The sequence below is a fragment of the Nicotiana attenuata genome, unplaced genomic scaffold (genome assembly GCF_001879085.1).
Source record: "Nicotiana attenuata strain UT unplaced genomic scaffold, NIATTr2, whole genome shotgun sequence".
Taxonomy (NCBI): Eukaryota; Viridiplantae; Streptophyta; class Magnoliopsida; order Solanales; family Solanaceae; genus Nicotiana; species Nicotiana attenuata.
In genome coordinates, this window is record NW_017673464.1 from 91,604 (window position 1) to 113,360 (window position 21,757).

Here is a 21,757-nt window from a genome sequence, read left to right on the forward strand (position 1 = left end):
AATGATAATCATATTTTCAGAAAAAAAGGGGAAGGAAATGATGATCAAAATGGAATCGGAGAAAAACCACTGCAATTTCCCAACCGACTTTTACCACCGTTTGAAAATGAAATTCCCCCAATATAATCATTCCCTCGTCCAAGTTTACACCAGGCAAAAGGATCCCCCATAGCAATAGAAAAGGAAGAGACTAGTGGAATGTAGAATCTTATTGCGGCAAAAGCTTCTCAAATTTGATGTTTATGCCAAATCAATAAAGCTAAATATTTTACTTTGTGACTCTTAAGATTAATTATTTGATTAGATGTAAACATACGACATAAGCAATTTTTACTACACCACCTCTCGTTTCTGTTTTTAATTATTTTACCAAATATCGTAAGGGTAGTAAGTACATGCATTTTTTACTACACTACCTCTCGTTTCTCTTTTTAATTATTTTACCAAATATCGTAAGAGTACTAAATTCGTGCAACATGTAATTTGCTTTCATAGTTATGTACATTACCCGTCCCTGTTAAGTTTATCTTCCTTCATTTATGATTTTACTCATTCCTACCGGCTACCACTCAAACTAATGTAAACTACCACCATTACGTTATAGTTATTTCAAAGTTATAATATCACTTGCTTAACTAATCAGAACTAACTTTTTTACATTTAAAACTATTTGCATTATTTTGCAACAATTATTAGCATATGCACACTATTCAATTTGGTCTACCTCGTGATTGGGATGAGCGTAATAGTATTCTCACATATCTAGATTAAATAAACTAGAAATGTAAGTTAGAGGATTTGGAGTCCCTCTCGAAGAAACTCACGAGTAGTGATTTCACTCCGAACTACTAAAGGAAAAGTCATTGTATATATTTAGTTATTTTTCATTAGACATTGTTCCTTTACATCCAATCACAAGTTAGAATCACGTGTGAACGGAAGAGAGAAAAAGTGGATTCTACTCTATAAGAGGTTTTGTATTCAAGTTGAAGAAAGGGATATGCCAATAAGTGGGGTGAGGCGAATCTTCAATTAGAAAACAAAAAGAAAGAATATGCATCCTATGATTTAGCATTTTTCTGGAATCTTTTTGTTCTTATGTGAGATTGAATTTCCAATTTCAACTTAAAGCTAAGATCTTTATGTAAAGGTAAAGTTGTGCTAATGGTTTTAAAGTAGCCAATTTGATATTCTTTTTGACATAACAAATGATCTTGGATCGAACGAAGATTAGAAAGTATAGGTCCTATTGAAGTATTTCTGTCAATTTTAGGACCAACGGTCACTAGTTTATTTTAACTGATAATTGTAATCGAGTATTATGCAAACATAATTATATAAGGCGGTTTCATAACCTAAAAAAAATATAATTAGATCCTTGGGAGAGGTTATGAAACCGCTTTAGCAGCTGGATAACAATTTTTGAGTTGTGACTTTTTGGACAAGCAAAATTTTAAAAGTCGAGGATTCAAAAGCATAAAAGCATACGCTCTCCGTCTCAAATTACTTCTCCTGTTTCTTTTTTTAAGAAAATATTAAATAAGAAAGGTTTATAACTATTTTATCCTTATTTATGTCTTAAAATATAATCTCTCTTCATTTAATACTTACCTCAAATTACTTGTCGTGTTTCTCTTTTAAGAGAATATTAAATAAGAAAGGTTTATAACAATTTTATCCTTATTAATGTCTTAAAATATAATCTCTCTTCATTTAATACTTACTCATAATTAAGATATTTGTAGTCTTCAAGAACAACTAATATTAACGTTAGAATAGAAAGAAAAAAAATAACTAATTTACTCTTGAACTTCCAAAATGACAAATGATTTGAGACAACTATTTTAGAAATCACGACAGATAATTTGAGACGGAAGGAGTACATTTTAACCCAACCCAGAACAATGGCAGCTTCATCAGAGCAGCCGGGTCGAAATGCAAAGAGAGAGGAGAGGGGGAGGGGGGGCGATGGGTTGAGTTTTTCCCATGTCTCCTTTTTCTCCGGAATCCGTCTGTCTTTTGTACCTTTTTTTTTAAATCTAAAAACATAAATATTGACTAAGCGAACATAAAATCATAGAATCTTCTATTAAAAATTTTTGGGATCTAAAGCAAACCTAAAGCAAAGGCTCTCTAGCCTCCCCCTTGAGCCACCTTGCTAAGATCCGATCATGTTCTCTCAAGGAAAGCTATTGTGATGCAAAAATTAGCTGAACCTTGTCACCTCTAGTCCAATATTTTGGTCTCCCTTGCCTAGAATGATTCCGCCACAGCAAGCATAGGATAAGAGCACCACCAATCAGCTAAATTTACCAAGTTCCATCTTTTTCTTAATCGCCTTTTGACCATGGTATATGAATGAATCAAGTATCCCCGACACAGTGAAAACACCTGGAAACAATTTTCAGAAAATTAGAACAGAGTTCGCCATATAGAAATATCACCGATGTGATGCATAAGCTGTTTGGTTTAAACACAACGAGCTAACACCTTTAGTTCATGAAATGAAACGAGTAAAGTTGTTCTGAATACATAACCAGGTTTTTCACAAAAAATAGGAGCATGATAACTAGGCAATATCACAAGGCAACTACAATTAAAGATCAAACTACTTGATGTGATTCACTGCTGAGTAACCCTAGATGGTTATAGGTTGCATGAGTGCTGTAGAACTACAGAGCGATGTTTCATGTGTGATCTGAGCATACATGTCAAATGGCAGATATATAACATTATGAAAGGTACTTCAGTAGAGCCAACAAAGGAGTAAGAATAAGCAAAGGCTAATCCAGCATTTATCTTTGATCTTGTTCTCTTTTATGCAAGGCTGATCCACGGTTTAAACTTGATAGGTTAAACCTTAAGGTTTCTATCACTGAACTATTGCACTTTGATATTATGGATACAGAATTCAGTATTTGTTGACATTTAGTACTTTTTCACATATAAATTTACACTACATGTCGAAATGGTTGGATTCAGTTGAACCAATAAAATGAATGGTACATCATCTGCCATTGAGAATAACTTTAGCACCCCTCTCTTCAAAGGTTCAGTTTTCAATAACAAAAGATATAATAATAGGTACACAGTGTGATGGTGTAACCCTAATGCTGAAATATTAGTTTTCTGTCTCCTAATGTCAATCGTTGTTCTACATTCAACAAATTTTTTGAAGTTAATATTCCCTTCAATCTAATTTATATGACATTTTTCTCATTTCAGGAAATTTGAAAATGCTTAATACCATTCAATTTCTATACGACTTTCAAGATTTCAATTAAATTATTCAAATTTGACTTTTAATGTGATCCTACAGAGTAATATCCAACCATAATTGTAATATTTCTTTCACCATCACTAGTATAATAGTCCCAATAACATATTCTACTCCATGTCTAGTCAAACATCGTCATGAGTAATGGATAGAAGAATTCTTTTATACAAGATCTAACCAATATCAGCTAAGAGATAAACAAGGGAAGGGTGAAGACTGTAATTACCTCCAACTATAGCACAGACATTAGTCAAGAAGTGTAAGAATGAAACATGTTGCTCAGTGAATGTCACCTGCGACAGGGCAAGAGATGAAATTAAGCACAATATACACACATTTAACTATGATGGTAGGGAGAATTACTCCTCACTCTCAAACTAAAGAAAGACATAAACGAGTGAAAAATGAGAACAAAAAAGTTTCAGATTAAAGATTTAAGCAGTAAGAAATATTGTGACCTTACTTCCTACAGTGTAAAGGTTCAATGGTCCTTTCCCCTACTACCCCAGGCCTCCGTCACCCATTTTATGAACAGAAAAAAGGCTTGATGTAACAATTTACTAAGGTTTATGATTAAGAAGATAAATAGACCTCAGAGGTGAAAATAACGACTTAGAAATGTGAGCGATGAAACCCAATGCCAAACCTTGATTGGTGAAAGGTCATAGAAGAAGAAAACACCAGGAATAGACTGAAAGCGGCCAACATCTGCGCCTTTAAAATGTTCAGTTACAGAGAACTGCAAACACAATAAGCTGTTGCATCAGATTTTGGGGTCTATGGCACAAGAAATGCAGGTAGATAAGTTGAAGAATAAGAAAACCTGATTTGACTGGATGGTATGCCCACTGACATCAGTATATACTGTAGGTACCACCTGTAGGAAAAAACTAGATATTACTATTGACAATAAATGTAAATTTCCATCTATAAGTCACAGAAACTAAGATTAACCTAATATTACAATGGATATCATCATATCAGAGAGATAAGAATTAACATTTCAAGCACAAAAAATGTGTCACGTTCTACCTATAAGAGTGCATATACAGCAACATGCCAACAGCAACATGCCAAATGGACATCCTCAACAACAGAATGGCAGAACCAGATAAAGGTTTATGCATTTTCTTACCAAATGGAGAAAGATGGTTACATATTATAGGTATCATCTTTTGCCATAATAATAATAATAACAAGAGTGCATATACTGAAACATGCCAATAGCAAATGCCAGATGGACATCAATAATTACAGAATGGCCAGACCAGATTCAGGTTTATGCATTTTTACCCCAAATGCAAAAAGATGGTAAGAAATCATAGGTATCATTTTTCACATTAATTCTCTCCACAATGAAAATGATAATAGTAACCAGCCAAACATTCAAAATGAGCAATCTAGTAACTAGGGAAACAATTCTAGCACTACCTGTTTCTCTCACTTTTATATGATATATTTTCTACTTAGAATGCACAAGAGAGTTAAAGTGGTACCACCCAACAAAGCAAAATAGTTGAAGTTAGTATTGAGTAGTGAGAGTCCACATAACTTGCATCCAGCATGAACAAGCAATAACATCAACATACACTCCTAATTTGATCTTTGGTTAAGAAAATATTCTGATTTGAGATTCACAAGGTACATATAATTTTTGACGAAATAAACAGAGGAAAAGTAGCATCAGGAATGAAATACAGAAAGAGGGTCTATTCTAACTCTGTTTGATGTATAGTCTGGTTGAACCTTCCTTCCGAGAAAGGCAACGTGTTTTGGAATTGCTTGGAATGAAAAAACATTGACTCACAAGAAGGGAGTAGCGAGTATCTTTAGAAAAATGATTATCTTTCCCTTCTTCTTTTTTAAAATGTAATGAGAAAAAATTGATTATCATTTTTTTTTTGTTGGGATAACCGTCGTGTCTGGGCCAGCTTGCACACACCGACTAATTCCACGGGGTACCTGCTACCTCCCACCAATTGGATAGATGAGAAGAAATCACCTAGTGTTTTTACCTCCGCTGGGATATGGAAAAAATGATCATCATTCTTCACTAATTTTTGACAAATTACACAATTATCTGTTTTTTTGGGGATAATAATGGGGTGAGCGCGAGCTTGTAAATACCTCAACCAGTCCACTGGGGACTTGCTACAACACACAAGCATACGTCTCAAGTTTTGCCACCAACACTGGGGCAGATGGACAGCCTCAGGCAAATGAGCTCGTACTAAGTATTGCAGTGGGGGATCATGGGGGTCTCTTAAGGGGTTTAATTGGTCCTTAAGCTAGCAAAGCAAACTATTTGTTTTAAGAACTTAGTCTCAGTAACTCAAAGAGCTGCTGCTCTCTCTCTCTCTCTCGTCAAGCGACAAGGGGCTTGGGGACGGGGAGAAAAAGGCCCTTGGCAGTAATCCTTAACCACTCTATGGAAAGTAAGCTAGCGACCATTAAATCAAGTGGTAATTCCAAACTCACAAAACTTCATGTAAATCGCAGAATAGGGAAGAAAGGAAAAGTATGAGGTCAGTCACGTGAAAAATGCCAACCTTGATAAAATACTGATACAAGCCATGGGGTGTCTCTTGTGTCCATGTTACACTGCAATGTGGGTTAAACAATGAAGAAGCAGTCAATATGGTTAAGTGCCATCATACATCCATCATATAAAGACACAAGTGAACAAAGTATAGACTAGTGAAAGAGATGTACCCATCAAGAGGATTCACAACACCTGGGAAGTATTCTCCATAAGTTAATCTATTGATCTTGTGACTAATCTGTCAAACAAATTTTTTCAGTAAAGTTATATTAAAGCACCAAAACCAAAGATGAACAGATGAACCAAGTTATGAGAACATCTTACATTATAACTATCCTTCTGAAAGGTGAGCAAATCATGGACATGAACATTTGACTGCTGAAAACTCTTCCCCGGTGCAAAGTGGAAATTTCCGGCCACTTTATTGACCTCCAAGAACCCATACATATTACATCCTTCACCTTCTTCCGCTTTGATCATTTCTAGGAAACCCTCTCTTTTACACTGACTCAAATGAATTTCAAAGGAGAAAAATGAAAGATCAGCCATGCTTTTAATTAGCACATCATGAAATATTAAAGCTCAACAACCATGCATTCTTTTCATATTTATTGAATACTAATAGGTATGGAAAATATGTTGAAAGACATGAAACTAACACAGTATAGTTGGGACTTTATCATCCAGAATAATAGGGAGTCTTCCATAGCTTAAGCAAAGAAACAAGAATTTACCACTTAGCACTTTGTAAAGTGTTGCCTAGTTTCCTGTGACTAACAGAGATCATATATCTATTTGTGTCTACTTGTCAAAAAATATTATGTTCCCATGTTAAGCAAGAAAACTGAAGCCTTGAAGGAACATTTGGTTTCGATAGGAGTGAGAAATGTGAAATGGATTTTTACACATCTTTCTGTTTTTTCTATTGGGATAGTGGGCAGCCATATTTCTACATTTCCACTTTGGCTAAAAGTTCCACAAACCAAATCCTGCAGAAGTTGCAGGAAGTTCATCAAGAGCAAAAACCAGTTGATTCGTTTCTCCTCCATTTTTATTTTTCATTAATAAAAGAAATTCCATCCAACTATTTGTCAAAGAAAATGTTTAAAAGAATCGATCTCTCAAAAATAAACACTTCTTTAAAAGCTGTCTACACTCTATTCCTTAACATTCTACAAGTTATTTACCTTTGAATAGAACAATGTACTAATTTTATTATTCCATCCCGAGGTTTGCTCAGATAAAGAAAATCCCTGGTTATTTTGAAATATCATTACCTCCCCTATTTGAGCAGTTAGGGAACAGTACTATATTCCTAAGAATTGATGGCTTTGTCTACCATTTGTTCCTTGCTCTTTTCTCTGGCATCTAAATCTTCTAGAGCTTGCCAATTCCATTCACATTTGTTGAAATGGTTTCACTTTATTCCTTCGTGTTTGTATCAGATAAAAAAAGGGGGGAAAAATAAAGCTATACTCCAAATTAGATTCTTTTTCTAAACTCTTCTTCCTTCATGATTTACGTTCTATATCTTATATATGTGAAGAAGCTGGGAAAGATCATTGGAAAAAGACTAATCCTTGAGACGGAACAATTAAACTCATCCATATTTTAGAGTCTGCAATAAATGTTTCAAATAAGTAGCTTCGGTTTCCAGAGAAGGCTTTTATTTCAAAGTTGCTTGAAAACTGTTTTTTAACACAAAATAGCTTTTCTTAAAACTACCAGAGAGATCTTTGTTATCAGAATAAAATCATATACTGTTTGTGTATTTAACTCTTAACAGAATTCTAATAAGCAAAATTCATTGAGTATAACCAATCTTCAGAGCAAATAAACTGTCCTCAGAACTAATGCATAAAATGCACAGCGTCGAATGGTCACTATTAACCTCTCCATAGAGTAACAAAAAGGTGGATTAATCACACTCATTTCATTTAACATACAAGTACACAAATGATCATGTCCGCATATGTTTGTTGGGATTGTGAGACCATATTGCTCACAGCACTTCTATCACATCCATGTTATGCTGCATAACTTCGATACAGGATTCAAAATGAAAACCAGATCTTCATTCAAGACTCATCAAACACTTAGGAGGTAGGGTTGAGATACTTTAAGGCCTTAACATAGCAAGCCATAATGTTAACTTCTTAGATCTTCTATCTTCAAAAAAGAAAGAAGCCACGGTAGTCAAGCTTTTACAGAGGAAAAATGGCTTCAGTTTCAGGGAATAATTTGGAGAGAAAAGACACAGACAAGACATGTAACTCCTTCGATGATCAACTGCCAATATACCTGCCAATATAGAAACATACCTGGTCAATTATATCTGGGTTTGACAATGCCCAACCTTTCTTTCGATAGGCTTCACGAACATCTTCACAGGTGTTACAACAATGATCATCTGACTGCAAAGTTGACAGGAATTCAGGGTTGGGGACTTATGAGAAGCAGTTCAATGAGATAGTTATCTGTATCGTGACATAATCAAGGAACCCAAAAAGATTGGATGCAGGAACGTAGAAAAAGAGATGAAGTTAAATTCACAAAAAAGAATGGATACTAAAGCTTATATTACAATCTAAGTGAGAGATTTCTAGCATTAAGAATAGGAACAAACCCCTTCAGCACCGTAACAGGAACCACAATATGTTTCGTTGTGCTCAAGTCTTCCTCCATGCTTTTGCAAAGGCCTATCAATCTGTTAGTGGAATAGACTCAGTGATCGAAACTTGAAAGGAATCAATGAAGCATGTTTCCAAAATCAAAAGTTATTCTTGGTATTGGATCCATGAAAATTCAGAATGCAAATAAAAGCCAAAACAATTTCTTTACATCTATGTCTTTAGCAGCTATAAGAGTTGAAACAAATTAAATAAATATCTATATCAGTTACCTTTTATAAAATAAAAGAAGCTTTACATCAGTCAAGTATAATTCTCCATGCAAAAAATTCCTTAAACTAGGACATAAACAGGTACTTGTGCATTCTATTAAGCTGAAAGTAACCTGTACTTGTATCTCACCTTAGGAGCACCAATGCCCTCCTTCCTTGTCTCAATCACATTACCGTGAACATCAATCCTTTTCTTGATAATGTCATGTCTCTGCAAGTATAAATGTAATCTCATCATACAAAAACCCAAAGATCATATGCGTCAGAGTTAGAATTCCAATAACTAGTGCTGGTAGTTCCCAAACCATCTTTTACTTCCACAACTCTGGTTATTATTTTCAAAAATGGCCTAACATTCCACTGCAATATTGCCAAATAAGCCCTCTTGCTGTCTAGTTGCAATATACTCTTTGTGTCTTTAAACAATTAAGTACTTATTTCTTGATAATTCAGAAATTAGTGCTAGGAAAGAACATTAGGTTAGTTCTAAAGAAAGAGAATAATACAAACTAAGTGAGACTCAAGGCCTCCAACACATCAAGCCAAGCATCAATACCAGGGAACATCCTCCTTTAACCAAAAATCAACCCAAATGATGAAAGAACACTTATATCTTATGGAAAGTTCTCAACTCCTCGAAGTCCTCTACTATCCTTTCCTTACAAACTACTCTGGAGATGCAGTAGGTAATCTGTTACCTTTCCAATATTTACACATGAATCATTAGGCAACAGACAATTTTCTTCTCCTCAAACTATAAAAGGTAGAAATTGCACCATGGGATGCAGTAGATAATTTGTTAGGGATCTTTACACAAATAGCTAGCCATATTTATTGTTCACTTTTTTTTAGGCATATACATACATTATACATTAATTATACACGATTATGCACATATAATACATGAATTATGCAGATATTATACCTCCACTGGCTATTTTAAGTTTAAGCGGTTGGGTGGGCGGCTATTTGGGTTTATCTTCAATTTGTTACCACACCCATAACATATATGATATAACAAGAAGCACTATGTAATAGGAAGGCGAAATCAACTGCCAAGTAGACACTTCAACTTTGCCAATGATCATCTAGACACATTTACTTGAAAGAAGTGTGTCTTGTGGATATTGTGTCAAGGAAACCATTTGCGTGAAACTCACACAAACACCCTCCCCCCTCCCACTTCTTTTTTTTACAAAACAGACCACTCCCCCTCCCCCCTCCCCCTTATACCTCCACTGGCTATTTTAAGTTTAAGCAGTTGGGTGGGCGGCTATTTGGGTTTANCCGTACCGTACTTTTTTTCTTTTTAACTAAGACCCCCGACCCCCCCCCCCCCGCGGGCCTGCTTATTCTTCTTAATCTTGTAGGTATTGCTGTTGTTATTGCACAACCACCATCTACTGCCGCCACCATTGAAGGGTTACCGTAGTCGGAAAAAATAGGCTAGAACTAATTTATGCAGGTTGGCTACGGAATGTCTGGGTTTCATAGGTGGACCGGGTGAAGGGTGTAGAAGAATTTGTTCAGCTTACACTTTCCCAGGATGGATGGAATTGCCATTTTTTCCAGCATGAAGCCTGCCGACAAGGATACTTGGACTGGAAAACTTGAGGATAGAAGTACTTGCTAGCGATAGAATCTCATAGAGACAAAGAGAACCAGGCAACATTGAGACCTGAGTTAATGAGCACGGATCCATTTGCATCGAGGCATTTAGACTGACCAATACTTAGAAAAGCTAACTTTCCTTCTTATTCGTTCCATTTGTCCCTTAAGTTGTTGGCGTTTATGATATTGTCTTTGTACCCTATGTTGCTCGGACTCTCCAAAAGTGTTGCCGCACCTGTGTCGGATCCTCCAAAAATGAACTAAATTTGGAGGATCCGACACGCACCCAACAACATTTTTCAAGAGTCCGAGTAAACATAGTGTGTACCTAGCTTCCCCTTCCTTCCCTTTCTTCCCTTTACCCATTTCCTATTAAGTCTTCCCCATTTTTTTATTTTCCTTTCCTAAAGAGAACAACAGAAATAATTTATCAAGAGCTATAAACTAAGAATGAAAGCTCGAGACCTAATGCTACGTTTCAAGGCTTGGGTTGCCTGAACAATGATGAGACGGAGGCACACAAACTGTTTCCAAGGAGGAAAAACTCCTAAATACCATCAATTCTTGTGCACCTGATAAAAGCCCTGGCCCTTATGGATTTACAATGGCCTTCTATCAAAAGTTCTGGGAGACTATAAAGTTGGATGTTACGGGAACTTTCAATCATTTTCACAGCAACTGCCATGGTAAAATCTTTTAATGCCTCTTCCATAGCTTTCATACTTAAAGATTTTAGGCCTATAAACCTCACTGACAGTGTCTATAAGATAGTGGCAGAAGTGTTAGCTGAGATGTTGAAAAGGGTGATTGGGAAACCGGTCTCTGGCTGCCAGAATGCCTTTATTAAAGGTAGGCAGATTACAGATGCTACACTCATTGCTAATGAAGTCATGGAATAGAGACAAAAAAAGTGGAGAACCTAGTCTACCTGGACTACACTTTAAGCTTGATAGTGATAAGGCCTTTGACAAATTAATTGGCAGTATCTAATCTCATTTCTGATGCAGATGGAATTTGGGGTGAATTGGATCAAATGGATTAAATATACCTTCTCCACACTTGAATATTATGTTCTTGTTAATAGAAGTCCTGTGGTTTTTCTCTCTCCCAAAAGAGGGATTAGACAAGGGGATCTCTTATCTCCTTTTTTATTCATTCTGGCAATGGAGGAACTTAGTAGAGTGCTGGAAAAGGCTAAGCAGTTGCACTGGCGGGAGGGTTTTGATGTAGGTGAAGTTCTGGTCCATCAGTTTTTATGTCTCACTTACTGTTTGTCAATGAATTATTTGTGCTGCTAAGAAGTCCTAAGTTCCATACCTCAACCTCACTCGAAGGATATTTGAAGCCTTGTCTGGGTTGCACATTAACATGTCAAAAAGTATCATATATCCTGTTAATGTGGTCCATAAGTTGGAGCTTTTGGCTGATATTATGTGCTGCATTACTAGCTCATTTCCTACAACATACCTAGGTCTTCCCTTGGGTACTAGACATAGATCAACTGAATTATGGAATGTGGTCTTTGAAAATTTTGAGGAAAGATTTACATCGTGGCAGGAGCAATATCTCTCTTAGGGGGTAGACTAACTCTTATAAACAGTGTTCAGTATTCCAACCTATTTTTATGTCCCTCTTTCCAATTTCAAACAAAGTTCAAAAGCAGCTTGATAGACTCAGATGTTCATTCCTATGGGAGGGAAACAATAAAACTCATAATTTTCACCTTGTCAATGGGCCAAAGTTATACTTCCAAAAACACGTGCGGGATTGGGGGTGAAGGATTTGGGTACACAACAAGAGCATGTTAATGAAATGGCATTGGAGATATAATCAAGAAGAAGTTGGTATCTGGAAGAAGGTGGTTGAAGCTAAGTATGGATGTGATAGTCAATGGTACTCCAATACTGTTAGATCATCTTATGGATGTGAGCCATGGAAGGGCATCATAAAGCTATGGGATGAATTCAACACCAATACATCATTTCAAGTGGAAAATGGGGAACACATTCTATTCTGGAAAGATTAACAGGCTATCTACCCTGAAGGATGCTTATCCAAGATTGTTCTCAATTACAACTAATTCAGACTACCACTGCACAGAATAGGGAGGGGGACACTTGGAATCCAAGTTTAAGAAGGAACCTAAATGATTGGCAAATTAAAGATCTAATAGCACTTCTTGGTTGCCTACAGAACAGACTACTCAACTCCCAAAGTAGGGACAGACTCAATGGGGGCGGCAGCAGGGAAAGGTCATACTCAGTCAGAGCTAGTTATAATATTTTGAGCTTCAACAAAGAATTGATTGATCAGTGGCCTTGAAAACTTATATGGAAGATTAAAATGCCCCCAAAATTTAATGCTTTTAGTTGGATAGCTATAAATAGTGCATGCCTAACTCAAGACAATCGCATCAGAAGAAGTTTTCATCTAGCTAACAGATGCCATATGTGCCTTTGCAATGCCGAAACAATCAACCACTTGTTCCTCCACTAACTAGTTGCAATAGACATACTATGTTCTTATCACTTGTTGGATTGGATTGGACTATCCATTGCAGTGTCAGGGAAGCCTTTGTCAGCTGGAGATCTTGGAAAGTTGAGAAGTCCATTAAGAAGATCTTGTCCATGGTTCCTGCTACTATTTTGTGGTGCCTATGGACAGAAAGGAACCAAAGATGTTTGATCGCACCTCAACTACTAGTTATTTGCTCAAGGGCAAATGTTCGGTTTCCTTTTTTTTGTTGGGTTAATTTTACCCTATAACCCTAACCTTTTTCTGGAATTTATCAGCTCATTAATCTTATGATAGATCTTTTGCTCTTCTTCGGAGAGCTGATATTTTCCTTTAATTATTTTGTAATCATGCATCTTCTGGATGCTTTTGTTTTTAATACATCACTTACTTCATACAAAAGGGGCAGAAAGGAACAAAGAAATGAAAATGGTGGCTTGGAGGGTATGGTCTAATTTGAGGTTTATTGGCGCGGGGAGGCTTCACAATTCATGGTGGGTTTGGGTTTTGTATAGGTGGAAACCCATGAAGGTCGTCGGGGAGAGGGAGATAAGGAGGGAGAAGACCCAGCATGCTGAAAAGTGAATATACTACACACCTTGCCAGGTCAGCCCAGGGTATGCACAGATACGATTCTGTCAAGTTAAGGTGTCTAAATGATCATTAGCAAAGTTAAAGTGTCTACTTGGCAGCTAGTGCCAAGTGTGAGGGGCTATCTATGAATTTAGCCTAATAAAATACTTACTTTTTATCAAATTATTAAAGGAAGAAATTGCATCATGGGCTGCACCATGCAAAATAAAAAAAAAAAAAAAAAAAAAAAAAAAACACTTTTTACAAGGTAGGGGTAAAGTTGAGTTCTCACTATCCTCCCCAGACCCCACTTGTGGGATTACAGTGGGTTTGTTGTTGTAATCTTAGAGCAGCTCTCTAGTGCCAGATACTTACTAGATAGCACTTAAAGTTCATTTAAAAGAAACTCTATTAGCTTACAGAAGCATAAACAATTTAGAAGATTATATTTCTTTGCATGTCATGTTGTATACACTCTCATTAAAGCTCACACACTCGCTTTCACCATTTTGCATTACAAGAATACCATACCAATAAATATATTGTTCACGTCATTTAATAAGGATAAATATATTATTCTCGTCATTTAATAAAGGAATTTTATGCTTAAGCATTTTGACGTAATTCGACTTTTACCCTATTTTCTTGATTTACTAAATTTTTGGTGCTATTCATTTTCAAGCAATATTCCAAAAAGATTTTGGCTCGATATTTAACTTAATCTTATTCATTTTCAAGCATTTTCCCAAAATGATTTTGGCTCGATATTTAACTTAATCTCATCTAATATTGTAGAGAGTTTAAGTATTACACATTGATGATATAAAAAGTATTTACACAATCAGCCCATTTAAGACAACTGCAGGTATTGATTGGTACCCTGTAAATAAGTGACCTACTATAACCAGTCTATTAGCTAGACTGATAGTGTAAGGTTCTCTATACCGTCCGTATGTATGCTCAAATCCTCTTATAAATACAATAGTTACTCGACTGTAATAACTGATATGAACTTCCATAAAGTCTCATAAAGCTTGACAACTCAATGTGGACCATAATCCTAGAAGAGAATTAGGTCATATAACTCTAGGAACACCAAAGTAGCATTCAAGAGAATGAAATCATGTGGTGCTGGGAAATTAGAAACTTAGTAATTGATCAATATAACCTGTTTACTGCACATACAATGTCAAGATGTTGCTCTCCACTGATATCCATGGCATCAACACTGAGAATCGAACATGGAAGTGCTGGAAAGGTGATATCAAACTGTACTTTCAGATCAAAGCAACATCAGAAGTCAGTCTTCATTTCTAAACGACTCATAGATCAAGAATAATACATAGTTAAACACAGAAAAGGAATCCTTCAGACTATAATACGAGAAACTGCAAAAGCAAATCAGGAGTTCAACCTAGAGAATGTAAATATTACCTAAAGCTGCTCCAAGTTATGTCTAAAAGATATCTACTTTGTATTGGAAGTCAAAGCAATTATTCTAAATTGTGAAGGAAATTCATTATCAAAATGAAAATATAAATAATAATTTGTTGATGCAAGTATGGAAGTTTTAACCTATATCTAAAAATTTAAAACTAGAGTACTTGTCAGAGCAGCTAACTTTAAACTTTAACTGCTTTTCTGATTATTCTATGAGCTAACTTTTACTTCTTTTGTCTTATTTGGCATACTTTTCATTTTAGTTTGTCTCAAAAAGAATGACACCTTTCTATATTTAGAAACTATTTATTCTGAACTTTTTATTTTTCCCTCAATGAGATAATTTACAACCACAAATGTCTATGGCTTAATTTAGACCGCAAGTTTCAAAAGTCATTCTATCTTTTTTAAACTTTGTGCCCAATCAAACATCGCCACATAAATTGGGACGGAGGAGCCTTTTAAGAGCATCCTCTAATTATAATATTGTCAAACAGCCCATCATATACTATCATATCAGTAAAAAACATCATATATAATACAAAACAACATTGATGCCACCTGACAATGCAGCTAGAATGTTCTTTCAAATTCGTCTACTTAATAGTCAAAGTAATTGATATGTGACAAGAAAGAAGCACAATAAGCGACTTTGCCTAAAATGAGTAAAGAGAATATAAAAAATTAATAATTCAAGTGAAAGCCATGAGCTAGAGGTAAATAAACGTGTTTGCTGGGCATAGTTTTAGTGCTTAGATGCAGCATCCTTTAGGTTGTTTCCCCTAAAAGAGTTATTATGATAAAAAAGACTGTCGTTATTTGATTGTTAATATTGTTTCCTTATTATCTTCAATATGGTCAATAGCCTTCAGAATTTCAATGATTCATTTGGATCCTATACATACCTATAGTTCCTTAAAAATCAGTTCGTTAGTCGTATATCAGAAGATTGATTTTTAATTTAGTAAAATAAAACATTTTAAGTACCAATAAGCTAATTCTTTTCTTTCTAGTGAACCACAAAAGAGAGGAAAAAAGAACTTCTCCTTGCAGTCATGGTTTTTCTCCTTTTTTTCTTTTTCCTTGGGGTTTGGGGGGGGGGGGGGGGGGGGTATTGGGATTCCTTCAAGAGTTAAACAAAAATGCACTTCTATATAGCATTTTTGTAATTATGGTATAATGGGTATGCATACTTGTATGCTAAACGCTTTTCCAGAGATATGGACAGAAAAGAAATCAAATGAACTATTTGAATTCAGATCAGCTTCTTTCAGGCCTCAGCAATAAGCATAAGTTTCTAGGCCAATACAATACTATAGTGGAAGAGACTGACAAGTTCTAAAGTGGGAACACGAATGAAATATTAGAGCATTAAGACATTCAAAAACTCAGATTCATATAACTACATCACTTAGCCTCAAGGTGAGAGTACTATTACATTGATGCGCAGCGTTTCTCCTCTTGAAGTATCCACAACAAGCTTTGTCTCAGTGACAGCATGAAGATATAATCCTAATAAAAAGGCCAGGAGAACAATAAAGGGCAAAGAACAGCGAGTATAGTAACAATACATAATAAACATCACGTTAATCTAATGCCATGCCACCTGTATGTTCAGTACATATAGCTAAAGGTAACATAAAAATAGAGAGGTTGAATACAATGCACTTCAGCAGCCAAACTATTTGCAGTCACTTATGAATCGGCTAGAAACTTTGATTTCCATTTAACTTTAAAGAAATGTCCAATTGGTGTAGTCAACTAATTGAAATGCACATGAACACAAAGTACATTACTAAAAAACATTCAATTTCACAGATAAGAATACACAGACTTCTGAAAATTGCCTGACTGATAAAAGCAACATAACTAAGTAACAAATTTGTATAGCTTAAAGAGATATATGTTCCCACATCCTTTTATTCATAGAATCTCATTACATCAAATAAAAGATAAACAGAATGTACGAATGACAGAAAGGAACTGCAGTCTTCTACTTAAGCAAGTTTGAACGACTTTTACTATGCTTCCCACAATTCAAATCAAAAGGCTGGAGAGAAGATGAATTTACTGATTAGGTGAATTACTATAAATATTGGCAAATGTAATTTGACACAAATGCATTAAGATTCGTCTAAATAAAAATAGCGAGAAAAAATAGGAGGAAACATACGGAGCTCGGAGATGAAAAGCAATGTCATGATGATGGAAGAAGCTAGGGTTATGACACCTCCTGAAAGTGTTCTGCTGTAGAAATCCTCATTGATCTTCGGATACGCATCCAAATTCCGTATTTTACTGATGAAACTATCCATATTTTGAGATCCTTACACTCTAATTTCTCTACAAATTATTAAAATATATACGGAAATTCAACCAAAATAGTGGATTTGAGTTTTTCTTAAACGCCTTGTCGATGAAAGATGGATCACCGATTGTTGATTTTACGAATCACGCGTTTCAGCGAATTTCGACATAGAATTGGCGAGTTTTGCTCTTCGTCCTCGTCCTAATCCTCTCTGATTTTGTGAATCTGAGAGGTTTTGTTATTATGAGGAAAGGGACAGAGAACATTCGCCGGAGAAGTGCGTCATCGTTTTTTCTTCGGCTTGATCTAGCCGTTTTACGTGTCTCCTTATTTGGGCTCCTTATTTAGGCCCTTCTTTTTTAGCTAATAACAAACAGATCAGGCCCAATAAAGCAGTCTGGACTCCCGAAAATACCGAAATAAGGGGATTTGCAGCCATACCTTATATTTGTGCATCCTTTTCATCTGTACCTTATTTTTTAAAATTATTGATTTAGTAGTCAGTTGACAAAAAATCCGTAATAATATAACAATTACATCCCTGATAAATTGCGTGATCTGCAACCTTATCTATGAAATGCATGCTGAAGTTGTTTTACATTGAAGCATTAGCATTAGCATGCTACTTTGGAGATGACCTCATTCACATTAGCATACTGTAAAACAACCCCTAATAAACGTAGCAGCATGCTAACGTTTGGAGATGACGTTGTTTTACAGTATCAGGGGTTATTCATTAGCATGCGAGATGGTGTAAAACTTCAGCCAATTACAGTAGCAGCTAAAGTTGTTTTACATTGAAGCTAAAACTTCATGATAATGCATGTTGAAGTTATTTATCCAGCAGTCTACAGTTTTGTCATGAGTTTTATTCGAAACTTCAGTCTAAACATGCTGAAGTTATTTAGTTCATTTGTTAAAACTTCGATTTAAACATGCTGAAGTTATTTAGTTCATTTGCGAAAACTTCAGACTAAACATGCTTAAGTTTTTGTCTTGCAGTATGTAATTTTCTAATGAGTTTTGCTAATATGCTGAAGTTGTTTAGTTCATTTGTTAAAACTTCAGACTAAACATGCTTAAGTTATTTAGTTAATTTGCTAAAACTTCAGACTAAACATGCTTAAGTTATTTAGTTCATTTGCTAAAACTTCATGCCAAAACATGCTGAAGTTTTGTCTTGCAGTCTACAGTTTTGTCAATAGTCCTGAAGGGAAAAATCGTCTTTTTAAAAGGCTTTTAACAAAAATGGGTATGGATGCAAACTGAAAAACAAAACGGGTATAAGTTAAAAGGGGGCGACCAAATAAGGCGCCACGTGCAATTTTTACCGAAATAAGCGACTTGCAACCATGATGCTCCAATTTCAAAGAATTAATGTAAATAACTCTCCACCTAATCGCTTAAACTAAAAATAACTGAAATATGTATTATGTATATATGATCCATTTAATATATATTTATGTATATAAACGTATATAATCAGTATATAATTTGTGTATACCGGCTAGAAAACGTAACTACAAATCCGATCGATTATTCAAGTAAAGATCACCCAATTTAATCCTAAGGTGGTCTATGCAAGAACAATTCAGTGAGTAAGATGTCACAATTCCATTATATAACATTACAAACTAACCGTTTGCTTTCTTTGTTTCCTTGTTTGCTATTTTAAGAAGAAAATATATATTTACTAATATTAATAAGTGACAAAAGGAAGAGTTTTGTCGTCCTCACAATAGTAGATCTTCATTTGTTAAAGTTCTACATTTATCCTTACAATTTTCTTTCAAAGTCTTGTCCTTGACTCAAGAAAGAGATAAATATTTAAGAAACAAAAAGAAAAGAAGAAGATGGAAAGTCCAAAAGCATTAACTGTGATTGACAGAAAGCAAAAAAGCTATACAAGCCCACATACAAAGCCCAAAAAGCTCAAAGTTCCAAGTCAACAAAAATAGAGTAGGAGATAAAAAGATCTCAACATATGCAGACGCTCATGTGGAACGAAAGTACAATAATTTTCTACAGTGGTTAAAAAAGTAGATCAGTGCCCAACTCTTGATTAAGTGACAAATGTCTCCTTGTATCATTGCAGAGATTGATTTTACGCACAGTCAAGGACAGATCTTGAAAAATAAGATTAACATGGAAGCTAAAAGGTCGGTGGTATACTCTACAAAAAAACCCCAGAACATCCTCTGTTTCTCATTCTCTGTTTTTCTCTGCTTTGAGGCTTCCATATTTTCTCATCTCAACCTGGTAAGTTTGTCTTCCCTATTACGTTTCTCTGTCGTTGTGAATTTTTTGTGTTTACGTAATCCCGCCAAAAGCATAATATGGAGGAAGAAATTTTTCAAATCTTGTTGCACATCTTTCTTCGTGTGTGTTTGGAAGTGAAGAAAATAACTTGAAACACATCAACAGTAATATTAACAATCCATTTTGCTTCTCTCTGTCAATAAGTTTATTTTGATTTCATCTGATGGGTCAGTAATACTGAAGAAAATTACAATGTTTTTGGAAGTGTTTAACTTTTAGAGAACTATTCTTTTGGAGGATCTTTGAAACTTTAACTCACATATGATCAAATTACACTTGCTCAATTGTGATGCTCATAATGACATGCATAGTTATTCTTTCTACTTTCCTTGGTTCCTTTACCTTTTCTTTGTGTGTTCTGATTCTTGCGTTTCTAAATTTTCTTTAGTATTAGTTCACGGTTAAAAACATAAGGAACCTCAAGTGACTAAGAATGTGTGTTCCAATGGTTATACTACATATATAGTATACTAAATAATTTTATTCATTACTGTGCTTATGTGTTATTTTGGATTGGAAATATCTACTTTCTTCTTAATTTTCCTACTAAATGGGGTCCATTGTGCCAGTGAAGGTTTGATTACAGTTTGAACGACATCTATCAAAGCATTACATTTTTACTGTGATGGATCATGCAAAACAAAATAAAAAGTCTCTTTCCCAAACGAATAGGAATATCAAACGGCGTGAAAAATACAAAAACATGACAGCAGATGAAAAGCAAGCTTTGTCATCACAACGTAAATTCAAATATGAGGAATCAAAAAGACGTAGACTTCTTGAAAATGCAACTCCTCATAACCCAACTAGAATGGTACCCAATTCTGTATGTCCTATAAACTCTATAGAGCATCCATTTTACACCTACGAAAAAGGTGAGTGTGTACAGTCCCGCATTACTCGGCACAATATCAGCTAATATTTGGGCATGTTTAACAACTATCTTCTTGGCTTTAGGTTCAACATCAGCGGCATCTGATAGGCAACAAAATATAATATCCGAGCTAGCTATGTCTGGAGGTCTGTTTTGGTTCTCTTACCCAACCAACACATCCTTCGCGGTTTGGTTTACTTTGTGTCTGATGTTATTTCAAATATACAGGTTGTAGGAGAACTATAGCGTTCCCTCCCAACATCAGTCATCAACGATCAACTTAAGTTCCCAGTCGTAAATTGTCGTGCAAAAAGATTTGAATATGAACCTCCTGGATTTTGTTGTGACAATGGCACAGTCAAATTAACTTCTCATAAGATGCCAGCGAAATTACGAAATCTGTATTTTGGAAATAGTAAAGAGTGTAAACACTTCCGTACGTATATAAGATCGTATAATAACCTCTTTGCATTTACATCGCTCGGTGCAAAATATGATAAAGATCTAGCTAAAAGAAACCGTGGTGTATATACTTTTAAAGTTCAAGGACAAATGTATCATTTGATGGATAATTTGTATCCACGAGATGGAAAACCAAAAAACCTACAACTGTACTTCTACGATAATAGTAATGAATTAACATACAGAATGGCTTGTTCCAGTAAAGTCCATGAAACAATAGTGAAGGAACTGATGGACATTTTATCAATCAATCCATATTCTATCTTTCTACGATCTCCGATAGACATTTCTAACCTTGAGGACTTGTATATTGCTCTTAAAAGTGACTCAGGTTTAGACCAGCGAGTATATAATCTGCCTACCTCAACTGAGATTGCAGCAATATGGGTTGAAGGAAATGATGGTAGTGCTATTCGTGCGCCGCACATTCAAATCTATACTCACAGCAATAGTATCTTACTATGGATGCTATGATGCTTTACAATACCCGTTGTTGTTTCCGTATGGTCAAAGTGGGTGGCATTCTGGTATTAAGATGATGCCATTGCGATGATGGCAGGTGCGTGGGTCACACCGTATATATTTCAACAATATACGGTCGACGAATATATAAAACTTGAAACACAAAGGTTGGATTTTATTTGGTTTAATCAGGATTTATTACAGATGTACTGCAGGGATTCATTGATATTTTGAGATTTGGTGAAAGAGACGCTTCAAATATCGGGAAAAAGAAATTTCTTTCAAATTCTTTTATTGGTGGGCCTAGAGATATGCGTCAACGGTATATGGATGCTATCACGTTAGTTCAGCACTTCGGTAAACCTGATTTATTTATAACCATAATATGTAATCCATCTTGGCCAGAAATAAAGGAACATTTAGCATCAGTGGATGAAACACAAAATAGACCTGATCTCATTAGCCGAGTGTTT

The 21,757-nt window shown here is 35.3% G+C and overlaps 1 protein-coding gene across 1 annotated transcript; it reads right to left on the bottom strand.

The window, feature by feature from the left end:
• Positions 1–1,778: 1,778 nt before the first annotated feature.
• On the bottom strand, positions 1,779–17,484 carry LOC109216444 (endoplasmic reticulum-Golgi intermediate compartment protein 3-like). Its single transcript, XM_019380592.1, has 13 exons — positions 17,033–17,484; positions 16,298–16,371; positions 14,605–14,688; positions 8,852–8,932; positions 8,446–8,526; positions 8,141–8,233; positions 6,144–6,323; positions 5,990–6,057; positions 5,827–5,878; positions 4,101–4,154; positions 3,924–4,016; positions 3,504–3,570; positions 1,779–2,391 (listed from the first exon to the last, which is right to left on the bottom strand). Exons 1-13 carry the CDS (start codon positions 17,172–17,174, stop codon positions 2,300–2,302), a joined length of 1,161 nt encoding a protein of 386 aa, XP_019236137.1. The 5' UTR covers positions 17,175–17,484; the 3' UTR covers positions 1,779–2,299.
• Between the last annotated feature and the right edge of the window lie 4,273 nt (positions 17,485–21,757).